General features: G+C 46.8%; 1 protein-coding gene across 2 annotated transcripts in view; it reads right to left on the bottom strand.

The window, feature by feature from the left end:
• Positions 1-17,503, bottom strand: part of LOC139420124 (procollagen-lysine,2-oxoglutarate 5-dioxygenase 2-like) — a 155,015-nt gene that overhangs the window by 49,645 nt on the left and 87,867 nt on the right. For both annotated transcript variants that reach the window (XM_071169863.1, XM_071169864.1), the window contains exons 9-11: positions 5,431-5,556; positions 5,134-5,255; positions 3,183-3,287 (exon numbers count right to left, since the gene is read on the bottom strand). In XM_071169863.1, the coding sequence (XP_071025964.1) occupies positions 3,183-3,287; positions 5,134-5,255; positions 5,431-5,556 (353 nt within the window). The remainder of the gene's footprint in view (positions 1-3,182; positions 3,288-5,133; positions 5,256-5,430; positions 5,557-17,503) is intronic.

Raw genomic sequence — 17,503 nt, 5'->3', positions numbered from 1 at the left:
AATATAACCTTCATCAGTAATATAACCTTCAGCAGTAATATAACCTTCATCAGTAATATAACCTTACCGGTCTGCAGCAGTAATATAACCTTCATTAGTAATATAACCTTCATCAGTAATATAACCTTCATCAGTAATATAACCTTCAACAGTAATATAACCTTCATCAGTAATATAACCTTCATCAGTAATATAACCTTCAACAGTAGTATAACCTTCATCAGTAATATAACCTTCAACAGTAATATAACCTTCATCAGTAATATAACCTTCAGCAGTTATATAACCTTCAACAGTAATATAACCTTCAGCAGTAATATAACCTTCATCAGAAATATAACCTTCAACAGTAATATAACCTTCATCAGTAATATAACCTTACCGGTCTGCAGCAGTAATATAACCTTCAGCAGAAATATAACCTTCATCAGTAACATAACCTTCATCAGTAATATAACCTTCAACAGTAATATAACCTTCATCAGTAATATAACCTTCAGCAGTTATATAACCTTCAACAGTAATAAAACCTTCAGCAGTAATATAACCTTCATCAGAAATATAACCTTCAACAGTAATATAACCTTCATCAGTAATATAACCTTCATCAGTAATATAACCTTCATCAGTAATATAACCTTCATCAGTAACATAAACTTCAGCAGTAATATAACCTTCAGCAGTAATATAACCTTCATCAGTAATATAACCTTCAACAGTAATATAACCTTCAACAGTCTGCAGCAGTAATATAATCTATCACCCTGTTCTATATTACCCATGCAACGTACATAAACATTTAATGTTTGAGATCATTCAGATTCCTGTCCCTATGACGATCCCTCTGTATAGTAACGACCACAGCAACATCACAACAACACACCTGTTCCCGTTCAAACAGCCTGAGACAGAAATACAACAACACACCTGTTCCCGTTCAAACGACCTGAGACAGAAATACAACAACACACCTGTTCCCGTTCAAACAGCCTGAGACAGAAATACAACAACACACCTGTTCCTGTTCAAACAGCCTGAGACAGAAATACAACACACCTGTTCCTGTTCAAACAGCCTGAGACAGAAATACAACACACCTGTTCCTGTTCAAACAGCCTGAGACAGAAATACAACAACACACCTGTTCCTGATCAAACAGCCTGAGACAGAAATACAACAACACACCTGTTCCCGTTCAAACAGCCTGAGACAGAAATACAACAACACATCTGTTCCTGTTCAAACAGCCTGAAACAGAAATACAACAACACACCTGTTCCTGTTCAAACAGCCTGAGACAGAAATACAACACACCTGTTCCTGTTCAAACAGCCTGAGACAGAAATACAACAACACACCTGTTCCCCTTCAAACAGCCTGAGACAGAAATACAACAACACACCTGTTCCTGTTCAAACAGCCTGAAACAGAAATACAACAACACACCTGTTCCTGTTCAAACAGCCTGAAACAGAAATACAACAACACACCTGTTCCCCTTCAAACAGCCTGAGACAGAAATACAACACACCTGTTCCTGTTCTAACAGCCTGAGACAGAAATACAACACACCTGTTCCTGTTCAAACAGCCTGAGACAGAAATACAACAACACACCTGTTCCTGTTCAAACAGCCTGAGACAGAAATACAACACACCTGTTCCCGATCAAACAGCCTGAGACAGAAATACAACAACACACCTGTTCCTGTTCAAACAGCCTGAGACAGAAATACAACACACCTGTTCCCGATCAAACAGCCTGAGACAGAAATACAACAACACACCTGTTCCTGTTCAAACAGCCTGAGACAGAAATACAACAACACACCTGTTCCTGTTCAAACAGCCTGAGACAGAAATACAACAACACACCTGTTCCTGTTCAAACAGCCTGAGACAGAAATACAACACACCTGTTCCTGTTCAAACAGCCTGAGACAGAAATACAACAACACACCTGTTCCTGTTCAAACAGCCTGAGACAGAAATACAACAACACACCTGTTCCCGTTCAAACAGCCTGAGACAGAAATACAACAACACACCTGTTCCTGTTCAAACAGCCTGAGACAGATATACAACAACACACCTGTTCCTGTTCAAACAGCCTGAGACAGAAATACAACAACACACCTGTTCCTGTTCAAACAGCCTGAGACAGAAAAACAACAACACACCTGTTCCTGTTCAAACAGCCTGAGACAGAAATACAACAACACACCTGTTCCTGTTCAAACAGCCTGAGACAGAAATACAACAACACACCTGTTCCTGTTCAAACAGCCTGAGACAGAAATACAACAACACACCTGTTCCTGTTCAAACAGCCTGAGACAGAAATACAACAACACACCTGTTCCTGTTCAAACAGCCTGAGACAGAAATACAACAACACACCTGTTCCTGTTCAAACAGCCTGAGACAGAAATACAACAACACATCTGTTCCTGTTCAAACAGCCTGAGACAGAAATACAACAACACACCTGTTCCTGTTCAAACAGCCTGAGACAGAAATACAACACACCTGTTCCCGATCAAACAGCCTGAGACAGAAATACAACAACACACCTGTTCCTGTTCAAACAGCCTGAGACAGAAATACAACACACCTGTTCCCGATCAAACAGCCTGAGACAGAAATACAACAACACACCTGTTCCTGTTCAAACAGCCTGAGACAGAAATACAACAACACACCTGTTCCTGTTCAAACAGCCTGAGACAGAAATACAACAACACACCTGTTCCTGTTCAAACAGCCTGAGACAGAAATACAACACACCTGTTCCTGTTCAAACAGCCTGAGACAGAAATACAACAACACACCTGTTCCTGTTCAAACAGCCTGAGACAGAAATACAACAACACACCTGTTCCCGTTCAAACAGCCTGAGACAGAAATACAACAACACACCTGTTCCTGTTCAAACAGCCTGAGACAGAAATACAACAACACACCTGTTCCCGTTCAAACAGCCTGAGACAGAAATACAACAACACACCTGTTCCTGTTCAAACAGCCTGAGACAGAAATACAACAACACACCTGTTCCCGTTCAAACAGCCTGAGACAGAAATACAACAACACACCTGTTCCTGTTCAAACGGCCTGAGACAGAAATACAACAACACACCTGTTCCTGTTCAAACGGCCTGAGACAGAAATACAACAACACACCTGTTCTGCTCGATGAGGATCTTCAGGGTCTGTCTGTTGGTGAGCATCACGTCAGCGTCCATACTGAGGTAGTAGTCACAGCCTGGGTCCTTACGACACAGCCCCCTTGGTTATACACATGGAGGAAATGAGTCTGATCAATCATTGATTCATTATAATATAATTATAAACGATGGGCTGATGAGCTACCGAGCACGTAAAGTCTTAAAATAGATTTAGTCCTCACATATGGACCCATATGGACCCACTCCCTTCCCACCAGACAGGTACAAGAGGAACCAATCAATGATTGGGATATTAATTACAGCTGATCAATTACAACAGACATCATAATGATAGGGAGATTAGATACCAAACATACACTTTACAATATGTCTTGCTGTACTTTGCAAGTTTCCAATGATTAGATCCTAATTTACTTACTAATTTACACTACTAATTTACACTACTAATTCCCTACTACAGAGATTCAGTTCTCAATGAAGGGTGTAATTGAGGTATATGTACAGTATATTCATTTGAAGATTACAGACCACTGATAACCCTTAGAGAGGATTGTGAATAATGGGGGGGGGGGGGGGGGCATCCTGAATTGAACTGTCCTGTCCTGTACTGTCATGCACCATGCCGTCCCGTCCTACTCTGTCTTGTCCTGTCTAGTGACCTAAAACATTGGCATGCTCTCTTTGTGATAGTTCAATGAGTTCATTGAGAGCCTGGGGTCAGATCTGCTTGTGCTGTCTAACCTTAGCCTGGTGCTAGATCTGTTTGTGCTGTCTAACCTAGCCTGGTACCAGATCTGTTTGTGCTGTCTAACCTAGCCTGGTACCAGATCTGTTTGTGTAGTCTAACCTAGCCTGGTACCAGATATGTTTGTGTTGTCTACCCTAGCCTGGGGTCAGATATGTTTATGTTGTCTAACCTAGCCTAGGGTCAGATTTGTTTGTGTTGTCTAACCTAGCCTGGGGTCAGATCTGTTTGTGTTGTCTAACCTAGCCTGGTACCAGATCTGCGTGTGCTGTCTAATGTAGCCTGGTACCAGATCTGTTTGTGTTGTCTAACCTAGCCTGGGGTCAGATCTGTTTGTGCTGTCTAACCTAGCCTGGTACCAGACCTGTTTGTGTTGTCTAACCTAGCGTGGGGTCAGATCTGTTTGTGCTGTCTAACCTAGCCTGGTGCTACATCTGTTTGTGTTGCCTAACCTAGCCTGGTGCTACATCTGCTTGTGTTGTCTAACCTAGCCTGGTACCAGATCTGTTTGTGTTGTCTAACCTAGCCTGGTACCAGATCTGTTTGTGTTGTCTAACCTAGCCTGGGGTCAGATCTGTTTGTGTTGTCTAACCTAGCCTGTTGCTAGATCTGTTTGTGTTGTCTAACCTAGCCTGGTACCAGGTCTGTTTGTGTTGTCTAACCTAGCCTGGGGTCAGATCTGCTTGTGCTGTCTAACCTAGCCTGGTACCATATCTGTTTGTGTTGTCTAACGTAGCCTGGGGTCAGATCTGTTCGTGCTGTCTTGCCTTCTCCTATGTTCCTTGTCACGTAGCTAGTTCATACAGATCTGGGAACAGGCTAAGCTAGACAGTTCCTTCTGAGGTGAGGGGGGAAGGTTTAGGGGCCCTAGTCTCTCTGAGGATGGGGGGAAGGATTAGGGGCCCTAGTCTCTCTGAGGTGAGGATGGGGGGAAGGATTAGGGGCCCTAGTCTCTCTGAGGTGAGGATGGGGGGAAGGTTTAGGGGCCCTAGTCTCTCTGAGGTGAGGATTGGGGGAAGATTTAGGGGCCCTCGTCTCTCTGAGGTGAGGATGGGGGGAAGATTTAGGGGCCCTAGTCTCTCTGAGGTGAGGATGGGGGGGAAGGTTTAGGGGACGAGAGATTTAGGTTTAAGGTTTGAGAGACGGAGACACACACAACTAGAAGAATCACACATACACACAGGTCGGGTAGCGTACGTACATGCCCATATTCCTGGCCTCTCCTTGGCTCAAGTTCTCCTCCGGACCCACAACCTTGAAGCTGTTGAACACCTCTTTATTTTCCTCCCAAAACTTCTGGATGTGTCTCTCATGGTAAACCTCCTGCCGAGACAGACAGAGAGACAGAGACAGATCATTATTTATAATGTTACAGTTAAATTACAGAGAGCTGAGAGAGAGAAGAGGACATGGTTGATGGATCGGAAGCTGTGTCTTGCACTCTGCCATACTGAGTCGACCAAGAGCCAAGGCCCAGCTGCAGATTCTCCATACTCACGTTGTTATGAACGAAGACGTTAAGTTTATGTTTGGGGTAGTCGAGGGTCGCGAGTCTCTGGAAGAATTGAGAGAGGAAAGGAGTGGGCTGTTCGATGAACACTCCAACCATCACAGTGGGATACTCCTGTTGATACAAGACATACTGTTAATAAACAACACACAGACACATTGCAGTAATGGAAATCTGTTGATAAGCAACTGCCTGTTGAGATTAGGGTTAAGGTTAAGGTAGGGTTAAGGTTAGAGTAAGGGTTAAGGTTAGAGTAAGGGTTAAGGTTAGAGTAAGGGTTAAGTTTAGAGTAAGGGTTAAGGTTAAGGTAGGGTTAAGGTTAAGGTAGGGTTAAGGTTAAGGTAGGGTTAAGGTTAAGGTAGGGTTAAGGTTAGAGTAAGGGTTAAGGTTAGAGTAAGGGTTAAGGTTAGAGTAAGGGTTAAGGTTAGAGTAAGGTTAAGGTTAGAGTAAGGGTTAAGGTTAGAGTAAGGGTTAAGGTTAAGGTAGGGTTAAGGTTAAGGTAGGGTTAAGGTTAGAGTAAGGGTTAAGGTTAGAGTAAGGGTTAAGGTTAGAGTAAGGGTTAAGGTTAGAGTAAGGGTTAAGGTTAGTGTAAGGGTTAAGGTTAAGGTGGGGTTAAGGTTAAGGTAGGGTTAAGGTTAGAGTAAGGGTTAAGGTTAGAGTAAGGGTTAAGGTTAAGGTAGGGTTAAGGTTAAGGTAGCGTTAAGGTTAGAGTAAGGGTTAAGGTTAGAGTAAGGGTTAAGGTTAAGGTAGGGTTAAGGTTAAGGTAGGGTTAAGGTTAGAGTAAGGGTTAAGGTTAAGGTAGGGTTAAGGTTAAGGTAGGGTTAAGGTTAAGGGTTAGGGTTAGGGTTAGAGTAAGGGTTAAGGTTAAGTTAGGGTTAAGGTTAGAGTAAGGGTTAAGGTTAAGGTAGGGTTAAGGTTAAGGTAGGGTTAAGGTTAGAGTAAGGGTTAAGGTTAAGGTAGGGTTAAGGTTAAGGTAGGGTTAAGGTTAGAGTAAGGGTTAAGGTTAAGGTAGGGTTCCCCAACATTGCGAATTTGGTCCGCGGGTGGTTTTATTTGGCCACCGCCCAAGTTTTCTGAGCAAAGAAAAGTACATTTTTTTATTTTTACATTTTCATTGTTGAACATAAAAGACTAAAAACACAATAAATCAGCTCCAAGTGATTTTAATTTAAGAAATCTGTTCCAAAGTATTCCCACGTACAATAGAGAGACACGTGATCGCATACAAATGTAATCAAGGTTTGAAATTATTATGTTTTAGTCAAAAAATGATATCGGTTTGAGCTTCTTGGGGTTCATTTGCGGTCTACAAATGATTAGTAATCATGTTCCAGCCACCCGTCCATCCGCTCAAGAAAACATTGGCCGAAGCTGAATCTAGTTGATGATCCCTGGGGTAAAGGATGAGGTTAGGGTTAGGATAAGGGTTAAGGTTAGGGTTAGGATAAGGGTTAAGGTTAGGGTTAGGATAAGGGTTGAGGTTAGGGTTAGAGCTAGGGTTAGGATAAGGGTTAAGGTTAGGGTTAGTAGATAGTTAGTTGAATTGTTACTGGTAGTCTGTAGAGCAGTGGTCGCGATCGACTGGTTGCAGTCTGTCACAGTGCCATCCGTTTTGTCACCAAAGCCCCATATACCACCCACCACTGCGACCTGTATGCTCTAGTCTGCTGGCCCTCGCTACATATTCATCGCCAGACCCACTGGCTGCAGGACATCTATAAGTCGTTGCTAGGTAAAGCTCCAACCTTATCTCAACTCACTGGTCACCATAACAACACCCACCCGTAGCACGCGCTCCAGCAGGTATATCTCACTGGTCACCATAACAACACCCACCCGTAGCACGCGCTCCAGCAGGTATATCTCACTGGTCACCATAACAACACCCACCCGTAGCACGCGCTCCAGCAGGTATATCTCACTGGTCATCCCCAAAACCAACACCTCCTCTGTCCTTCAAGTTTTCTGCTGCCAATGACTGGAACGAACTGCAAAAATCACTGAAGCTGGAGACTCTTATCTCCCTCATTAACTTCAAGCACCAGCTGTCAGAGCAGCTCACAGATCACTGCACCTGTACAAAGCCCATCTGTAAACAGCCCATCCAACTACCTCATCCCCATACTGTATTTATTTATTTTGCTCTTTGCACCCCAGTACTTCTACTTGCACATTCATCATCTGCTCATCTTTCACTCCAGTGTTAATCTGCTAAATTGTAATTACTTCGCCACTATTGGCCTATTTATAGTGTTACCTCCTCACGCCATTTGCACACACTGTATACAGATTATTCTATTGTGTTATTGACTGTACGTTTGTTTATTCCATGTGTAACTCTGTGTTGTTGTTTTTGTCGAACTGCTTTGCTTTATCTTGGCCAGGTCACAGCTGTAAGTGAGAACTTGTTCTCAACTGGCCTACCTGATCAGTCTCACCGGAGGAAAGGAAGGAGAGAGCAGGTGGAAGACCGTGTCCCCTCTCTCTCTCTGATCAGTCTCACCGGAGGAAAAGAAGGAGAGAGCAGGTGGAAGACCGTGTCCCCTCTCTCTCTGATCAGTCTCACCGGAGGAAAAGAAGGAGAGAGCAGGTGGAAGACCGTGTCCCCTCTCTCTCTGATCAGTCTCACCGGAGGAAAAGAAGGAGAGAGCAGGTGGACGACCGTGTCCCCTCTCTCTCTCTGATCAGTCTCACCGGAGGAAAAGAAGGAGAGAGCAGGTGGACGACCGTGTCCCCTCTCTCTCTGATCAGTCTCACCGGAGGAAAAGAAGGAGAGAGCAGGTGGAAGACCGTGTCCCCTCTCTCTCTGATCAGTCTCACCGGAGGAAAAGAAGGAGAGAGCAGGTGGACGACCGTGTCCCCTCTCTCTCTGATCAGTCTCACCGGAGGAAAAGAAGGAGAGAGCAGGTGGAAGACCGTGTCCCCTCTCTCTCTGATCAGTCTCACCGGAGGAAAAGAAGGAGAGAGCAGGTGGACGACCGTGTCCCCTCTCTCTCTGATCAGTCTCACCGGAGGAAAAGAAGGAGAGAGCAGGTGGACGACCGTGTCCCCTCTCTCTCTGATCAGTCTCACCGCAGGAAAAGAAGGAGAGAGCAGGTGGACGACGTGTCCCCTCTCTCTCTGATCAGGCTCACCGGAGGAAAAGAAGGAGAGAGCAGGTGGAAGACCGTGTCCCCTCTCTCTCTGATCAGTCTCACCGGAGGAAAAGAAGGAGAGAGCAGGTGGAAGACCGTTACCCCTCTCTCTCTGATCAGTCTCACCGGAGGAAAAGAAGGAGAGAGCAGGTGGAAGACCGTGTCCCCTCTCTCTCTGATCAGTCTCACCGGAGGAAAAGAAGGAGAGAGCAGGTGGAAGACCGTGTCCCCTCTCTCTCTGATCAGTCTCACCGGAGGAAAAGAAGGAGAGAGCAGGTGGAAGACCGTGTCCCCTCTCTCTCTGATCAGTCTCACCGGAGGAAAAGAAGGAGAGAGCAGGTGGACGACCGTGTCCCCTCTCTCTCTCTGATCAGTCTCACCGGAGGAAAAGAAGGAGAGAGCAGGTGGACGACCGTGTCCCCTCTCTCTCTGATCAGTCTCACCGGAGGAAAAGAAGGAGAGAGCAGGTGGAAGACCGTGTCCCCTCTCTCTCTGATCAGTCTCACCGGAGGAAAAGAAGGAGAGAGCAGGTGGACGACCGTGTCCCCTCTCTCTCTGATCAGTCTCACCGGAGGAAAAGAAGGAGAGAGCAGGTGGACGACCGTGTCCCCTCTCTCTCTGATCAGTCTCACCGGAGGAAAAGAAGGAGAGAGCAGGTGGACGACGTGTCCCCTCTCTCTCTGATCAGGCTCACCGGAGGAAAAGAAGGAGAGAGCAGGTGGAAGACCGTGTCCCCTCTCTCTCTGATCAGTCTCACCGGAGGAAAAGAAGGAGAGAGCAGGTGGAAGACCGTTACCCCTCTCTCTCTGATCAGTCTCACCGGAGGAAAAGAAGGAGAGCGCAGGTGGAAGACCGTGTCCCCTCTCTCTCTCTGATCAGTCTCACCGGAGGAAAAGAAGGAGAGAGCAGGTGGAAGACCGTGTCCCCTCTCTCTCTGATCAGTCTCACCGGAGAAAAAAAAGGAGAGAGCAGGTGGACGACCGTGTCCCCTCTCTCTCTCTGATCAGTCTCACCGGAGGAAAAGAAGGAGAGAGCAGGTGGAAGACCGTGTCCCCTCTCTCTCTGATCAGTCTCACCGGAGAAAAAGAAGGAGAGAGCAGGTGGACGACCGTGTCCCCTCTCTCTCTGATCAGTCTCACCGGAGGAAAAGAAGGAGAGAGCAGGTGGAAGACCGTGTCCCCTCTCTCTCTGATCAGTCTCACCGGAGGAAAAGAAGGAGAGAGCAGGTGGAAGACCGTGTCCCCTCTCTCTCTGATCAGTCTCACCGGAGGAAAAGAAGGAGAGAGCAGGTGGAAGACCGTGTCCCCTCTCTCTCTGATCAGTCTCACCGGAGGAAAAGAAGGAGAGAGCAGGTGGACCACCGTGTCCCCTCTCTCTCTCTGATCAGTCTCACCGGAGGAAAAGAAGGAGAGAGCAGGTGGAAGACCGTGTCCCCTCTCTCTCTGATCAGTCTCACCGGAGGAAAAGAAGGAGAGAGCAGGTGGAAGACCGTGTCCCCTCTCTCTCTGATCAGTCTCACCGGAGGAAAAGAAGGAGAGAGCAGGTGGAAGACCGTGTCCTCTCTCTCTCTGATCAGTCTCACCGGAGGAAAAGAAGGAGAGAGCAGGTGGACGACGTATCCCCTCTCTCTCTGATCAGGCTCACCGGAGGAAAAGAAGGAGAGAGCAGGTGGAAGACCGTGTCCCCTCTCTCTCTGATCAGTCTCACCGGAGGAAAAGAAGGAGAGAGCAGGTGGAAGACCGTTACCCCTCTCTCTCTGATCAGTCTCACCGGAGGAAAAGAAGGAGAGAGCAGGTGGAAGACCGTGTCCCCTCTCTCTCTCTGATCAGTCTCACCGGAGGAAAAGAAGGAGAGAGCAGGTGGAAGACCGTGTCCCCTCTCTCTCTGATCAGTCTCACCGGAGAAAAAAAAGGAGAGAGCAGGTGGACGACCGTGTCCCCTCTCTCTCTCTGATCAGTCTCACCGGAGGAAAAGAAGGAGAGAGCAGGTGGAAGACCGTGTCCCCTCTCTCTCTGATCAGTCTCACCGGAGAAAAAGAAGGAGAGAGCAGGTGGACGACCGTGTCCCCTCTCTCTCTGATCAGTCTCACCGGAGGAAAAGAAGGAGAGAGCAGGTGGAAGACCGTGTCCCCTCTCTCTCTGATCAGTCTCACCGGAGGAAAAGAAGGAGAGAGCAGGTGGAAGACCGTGTCCCCTCTCTCTCTGATCAGTCTCACCGGAGGAAAAGAAGGAGAGAGCAGGTGGAAGACCGTGTCCCCTCTCTCTCTGATCAGTCTCACCGGAGGAAAACCGGAGGAAAAGAAGGAGAGAGCAGGTGGACCACCGTGTCCCCTCTCTCTCTCTGATCAGTCTCACCGGAGGAAAAGAAGGAGAGAGCAGGTGGAAGACCGTGTCCCCTCTCTCTCTGATCAGTCTCACCGGAGGAAAAGAAGGAGAGAGCAGGTGGAAGACCGTGTCCCCTCTCTCTCTGATCAGTCTCACCGGAGGAAAAGAAGGAGAGAGCAGGTGGAAGACCATGTCCTCTCTCTCTCTGATCAGTCTCACCGGAGGAAAAGAAGGAGAGAGCAGGTGGAAGACCGTGTCCCCTCTCTCTCTGATCAGTCTCACCGGAGGAAAAGAAGGAGAGAGCAGGTGGAAGACCGTGTCCCCTCACTCTCTGATCAGTCTCACCGGAGGAAAAGAAGGAGAGAGCGGGGACCGTGAGAGGCGGTTGGGAAACATAGTTTTGAACGGTCGGTCATTCAACTTGGAATTCCAAGTCGGAAACTCGGGCGGCTTTCTAGACCTCCGACCTTTCGACCTGAAGATCACTGACCTCGTGATTTGACCTCGTTGACCTTCAGTTGCAGCAGGTAACCAACAGCCCAGTAAAATGAAGTGATCTCGACTCAGGGAAAGGTTGGTGAACACTGTAGTAAATCTCAGCTTGCATTTTGACCCGGAAGTGATCTCGCCTCAGGAAAGGTTGGTGACCACTGTAGTAGATCATATCAATATAAAGTGTTACCGTTGTTTTCAATAACTCATCCAATTAGGTATTTTATTCACAAACATAATTTCTCACTTTTACTAACACTTTTTACTCCATTAATCATAAACAGAAAATGATATGCATTCTAAAAGTCAACAACACTTGCAACATGTACAATCAAACTCTAATTGACAACAGAGAAGAGCAATTATGTGTGTTCAGACTCAATGAAACCACGTTTGAGTGGGACCCTCCCTGAAGACCCTGAAAATATTTGGCATGGGTCCCCAGATCCTCAAATAGTTCTACAGCTGCACCATCGAGAGTATCCTGACCGGTTGCATCACCGCCTGGTATAGTAACTGCTCGGCATCTGACCTCAAGGCACTACAGAGGGTAGTGCGTACAGCCCAGTACATCACTGGGGCCAAGCTTCCTGACATCCAGGACTTATGTAATAGGTTGTGTCAGAGGAAAGCCCATAAAATTGTCAGAGACTCCAGTCACCCAAGTCATAGACTGTTTTCCGCACGGCAAGTGGGACCGGAGCGACAAGTCAAGGACCAAAAGGCTCCTTAACAGCTTAATCAAAGGCCACCGGACTCTTTACATTTGTCCCCTTCATTTGTTTTGTAAATTGCTGCTACTCACTGTTTATTATCTATGCATAGTCACTTCACCCCTACCTACATGTGCAAATTACCTCAACTAACCTGTACCCCCGCACAGTGACTCAGTACCGGTACCCCCTATATATAGCCTCCACACTGACTCGGTACCGGTACCCCCTGTATATAGCCTCGTTGTTGTTATTTTATTGTGTTACTTTTTATAATGTTATACTGTAGTTTATTTGGTAAATATTTTCTTAACTCTTCTTGAACTGCACTGTTGGTTAAGGGCTTGTAAGTAAGCATGCTGGTCCCTCGCAGTAGAGGTTGAGAGCTGGTCCCTCTCTGAAGAGGTTGAGAGCTGGTCCCTCGCAGTAGAAGTTGAGAGCTGGTCCCTCGCAGTAGAGGTTGAGAGCTGGTCCCTCTCTGAAGAGGTTGAGAGCTGGTCCCTCTCAGAAGAGGTTGAGAGCTGGTCCCTCTCAGAAGAGGTTGAGAGCTGGTCCCTCTCAGAAGAGGTTGAGAGCTGGTCCCTCTCAGAAGAGGTTGAGAGCTGGTCCCTCTCTGAAGAGGTTGAGAGCTGGTCCCTCTCTGAAGAGGTTGAGAGCTGGTCCCTCTCAGAAGAGGTTGAGAGCTGGTCCCTCTCAGATGAGGTTGAGAGCTGGTCCCTCTCTGAAGAGGTTGAGAGCTGGTTCCTCCCAGTAGAGGTTGAGAGCTGGTTCCTCCCAGTAGAGGTTGAGAGCTGGTCCCTCTCTGAAGAGGTTGAGAGCTGGTCCCTCTCTGAAGAGGTTGAGAGCTGGTCCCTCTCTGAAGAGGCTGAGAGCTGGTCCCTCTCTGAAGAGGTTGAGAGCTGGTCCCTCTCTGAAGAGGTTGAGAGCTGGTCCCTCTCAGAAGAGGTTGAGAGCTGGTCCCTCTCAGAAGAGGTTGAGAGCTGGTCCCTCTCTGAAGAGGTTGAGAGCTGATTCCTTCCAGTAGAGGTTGAGAGCTGGATCCTACCAGTAGAGGTTGAGAGCTGGTTCCTCCCAGTAGAGGTTGAGAGCTGGTCCCTCCAAGAAGAGGTTGAGAGCTGGTCCCTCGCAGTAGAGGTTGAGAGCTGGTCCCTCTCTGAAGAGGTTGAGAGCTGGTCCCTCTCAGAAGAGGTTGAGAGCTGGTCCCTCTCAGAAGAGGTTGAGAGCTGGTCCCTCTCAGAAGAGGTTGAGAGCTGGTCCCTCTCAGAAGAGGTTGAGAGCTGGTCCCTCTCTGAAGAGGTTGAGAGCTGGTCCCTCTCTGAAGAGGTTGAGAGCTGGTCCCTCTCAGAAGAGGTTGAGAGCTGGTCCCTCTCAGATGAGGTTGAGAGCTGGTCCCTCTCTGAAGAGGTTGAGAGCTGGTTCCTCCCAGTAGAGGTTGAGAGCTGGTTCCTCCCAGTAGAGGTTGAGAGCTGGTCCCTCTCTGAAGAGGTTGAGAGCTGGTCCCTCTCTGAAGAGGTTGAGAGCTGGTCCCTCTCTGAAGAGGCTGAGAGCTGGTCCCTCTCTGAAGAGGTTGAGAGCTGGTCCCTCTCTGAAGAGGTTGAGAGCTGGTCCCTCTCAGAAGAGGTTGAGAGCTGGTCCCTCTCAGAAGAGGTTGAGAGCTGGTCCCTCTCTGAAGAGGTTGAGAGCTGATTCCTTCCAGTAGAGGTTGAGAGCTGGTTCCTACCAGTAGAGGTTGAGAGCTGGTTCCTCCCAGTAGAGGTTGAGAGCTGGTCCCTCCAAGAAGAGGTTGAGAGCTGGTCCCTCTCTGAAGAGGTTGAGAGCTGGTCCCTCTCTGAAGAGGTTGAGAGCTGGTCCCTCCAAGATGAGACAGTAGACAGAGGAGAGAGTTGTTTCCCCATGACTCTCTGATCCTCCAGCCCACACAGCTCTACAGGGCCACCCTCCTCTTGACCAGGCTAAAGACCAGGACTGGGCCAGCCGGACAGGGATGAAAAAATATCTAATTTGCGAGTTCCGTGATGACTAATGAGTTCTAGAACTTCCAAGGATGGAAGTGGCACCCAGTGACCAAGCCTGAGGGCAACTTAAATTGTTACGGATAGGGAGGACAGAAAGAAATTAAGAAAAGAAAGGCAAAGAAAGAGAGGGAAGGATGCTACAGAGTCTCGGAAAAGGCAGGACAAGAGCTCCGCCTACAGAGACAAGCCTTCAAAGGTTAGAGAGTCAGTAACAACAACGTGTCTTTGTGCTGCTAGGACCTAGGCCCTGTCCCAAAACCGCAGTAAACATAGCAAGGAGGCCTGGCTGGGACAGGGCACGCAGTGACCTGAGCTTACCCCCTATCCCTCACACACGGCCAGGGCATCTCTCTCTCTCCAGCTCTATCACTCACTCACAGGACACAGCGGGGACAATGTTCTTGAACCGCTCTGTTGAAACTGTTGGGAAATTGGAACCCTCTGACCTCCACACAGGTCCCAGAGTCCAGTAAGTCTTTCTCTGAACTATCCAACCTACAGTATGGTCCAGTAAATATACCTCTGAACCATCCAACCTACAGTATGGTCCAGTAAATATACCTCTGAACCATCCAACCTACAGTACGGTCCAGTAAATATACCTCTCTGAACCATCCAACCTACAGTATGGTCCAGTAAATATACCTCTCTGAACCATCCAACCTACAGTATGGTCCAGTAAATATACCTCTGAACCATCCAACCTACAGTATGGTCCAGTAAATATACCTCTGAACCATCCAACCTACAGTATGGTCCAGTAAATATACCTCTGAACCATCCATCCTACAGTATGGTCCAGTAAATATACCTCTGAACCATCCATCCTACAGTATGGTCCAGTAAATATACCTCTGAACCATCCAACCTACAGTATGGTCCAGTAAATATACCTCTCTGAACCATCCAACCTACAGTATGGTCCAGTAAATATACCTCTGAATAGCACAGCAGTGTGAAATATTTCCGCTTGCCCTCAGCTTCCAATACCCTGCGCATTATCAAGCAAGATTTCTGAGGATTTGTCCATTCATCATATTCAATGGTAGTATGGTAGCGGATGGTTCATTGAAGACGTCTTCTAGAGATTCTACCAAAGATGTCTTTCATACAGCTGGGTTGGTTTGTATTGAGTTAGCTCCAGACACAGTTACATAGACAGAGTGAACACATCCATTCATAGTCACACAGTAAAGTCTCTGCAGAGGAATAGAGACTCTCTGGAGACAGCAGCGTTGCGGGCTGTTCAGATCCACATGTGCTTGATGATGTATTCTGTTTACCATCCAAGCTTCTAACCATTCCCCATGTCTATGTTTATATCCCTGAATGAAGTGAAACATGGAGCGAAAGAGGGGAGGAGAGATGGACAGACAGACAACGAAGTAGACAGTTACTGTTACAGAGTTCTTACACCTGTCACTGATATGTCTATAGAGACAGCTACTCCTGTCACTGATATGTCTATAGAGACAGTTACTCCTGTCACTGATATGTCTATAAAGACAGTTACTCCTCCTGTCACTGATATGTCTATAAAGACAGTTACTCCTCCTGTCACTGATATGTCTATAAAGACAGTTACTCCTGTCACTGATATGTCTATAGAGACAGTTCTTACTCCTGTCACTGATATGTCAATAGAGACAGTTCTTACTCCTGTCACTGATATGTCTAAAGAGACAGTTACTCCTGTCACTGATAAGTCTATAAAGACTAGGGCTGTCCCTGAGTTAAAAAAATATTTGTTGACCTAAAGTCATCTGTTCTTTCAAAATTTTGGGATGTGTATTTTTCCATATATAGACAAGCTATGTGTTTTAATAAAATCCACTATATGCATTGATCTTGTCTGATGCTTTAAGCTTATAGTTTGATGAAATGAGACAAATTCCTCGAGAGGGCGCCAGAGATCTAGATAACCTAACTTAACCATTCTCTTCCCGCTCTTGCTGGCTTTCGCAGATTCTGCCATTACTCTCCTGAAGTTGCCAGTCATTTTTTTAAATGTACATTTTAATATTTAACCTTTAGTTAACCATGCAAGTCAGTTACAGTAAGAACAAATTCTTATTTACAATGACGGCCTAGCAAAAGGCCTCCTGTGGGGACGGGGGCTGGGATTAAAAAAATATATATATATAGGACAAAACACACATCATGACAAGATGTGCAGGTAATAGGCTATACGTGAGTCAGAAACCTTTGTTTGTGGAATGTCAATTTATCTTACAATTTCATTCGATCTGCATGCCAGTTATGGTTTTCATACGTACATTTTTATGAAACAGTTTCATTTAATTTATAATAACGTCTTCATATATATTGGGGCTCCCAAGTGGCACAGCGGTCTAAGGCACGGTCTAAGGCATCTCAGTGCTAGAGGCATCACTACAGACCCTGGTTAGATTCCGGGCTGTACCACAACCAGTCGTGATTGGGAGTCCCATAGGGCGGCGCACAATTGGCCCAGCGTCGTCCTGGTTTGGCCAAGGGGGTAGGGCCGTCATGATAAATAAGAATTTGTTCTTAACTGACTTGCCTAGTTAAATAAAATCTAAATTCTATCCAAATCTAAATGAAAATTATACAAATCTAAAAGTAACTTATTTTGCCATTGGCAACAATGTAAAAATAGACAACATAAAGCCAACAAATAAAAACATTGCAGCCTGCAGGTATAAACTATCCCGATGAAAATAAATATTAATCACATTGGCTGCACATGGCCTGTCTGCAAAGAACTGGAAACCTTGTATCAAATATTAACTGGCCCACTAGTGAACCTACAACATTGTATAAAATATTCTGGGCCCTCAGTTTCCTGCGCCAGTGAGCTCGGGACAGACACAGTTGTAGGCTATTTGTGCAAGGGACAAGAAGCAGTGCTTTACATCAGCAGAGAACGGCCAGGTAGTCCTGAGGCATGGTCCTAGGGCTCAGGCCCTGAGAGGGAGACAGAGATAGAGAGAGGGAGAAAGAGTGAGAGATATTAGAGAATAGATACTGGAGGCTGAAAGGGGGGGGGGGGGGGGAACTGTGGCCCCGTCCGACGATACCCTCGGTAACCCCACCCACTTTATCAAAGTACAGCCCTCGCACCCCTAGAGGGCTATCAACAGACCACCAACTTACTACCCTGAGACAAGGCTGAGTATAGCCTACCAAGATCTCCTCCACCGCACAAGCCCGAGGGGTGCAAAAACAGACAGGAAGATCACCCACTCAAGTAGAGTACATCAACAAGAAATGTCTGTGTGTCTCTCTCTGTGTGTCTCTCTCTGTGTGTGTCTGTTTCTCTCTGTGTGTCTGTGTGTCTCTTTCTGTGTGTCTGTGTGTATCTCTCTCTGTGTGTCCGTGTATCTCTGTCTGTGTGTCTCTCT

Source organism: Oncorhynchus clarkii, chromosome 11 (genome assembly GCF_045791955.1).
Source record: "Oncorhynchus clarkii lewisi isolate Uvic-CL-2024 chromosome 11, UVic_Ocla_1.0, whole genome shotgun sequence".
Classification (NCBI taxonomy): domain Eukaryota; kingdom Metazoa; phylum Chordata; class Actinopteri; order Salmoniformes; family Salmonidae; genus Oncorhynchus; species Oncorhynchus clarkii.
Note: the sequence above shows the minus strand (reverse complement) of the source record. Positions and strands in the feature narration are given on the sequence as shown.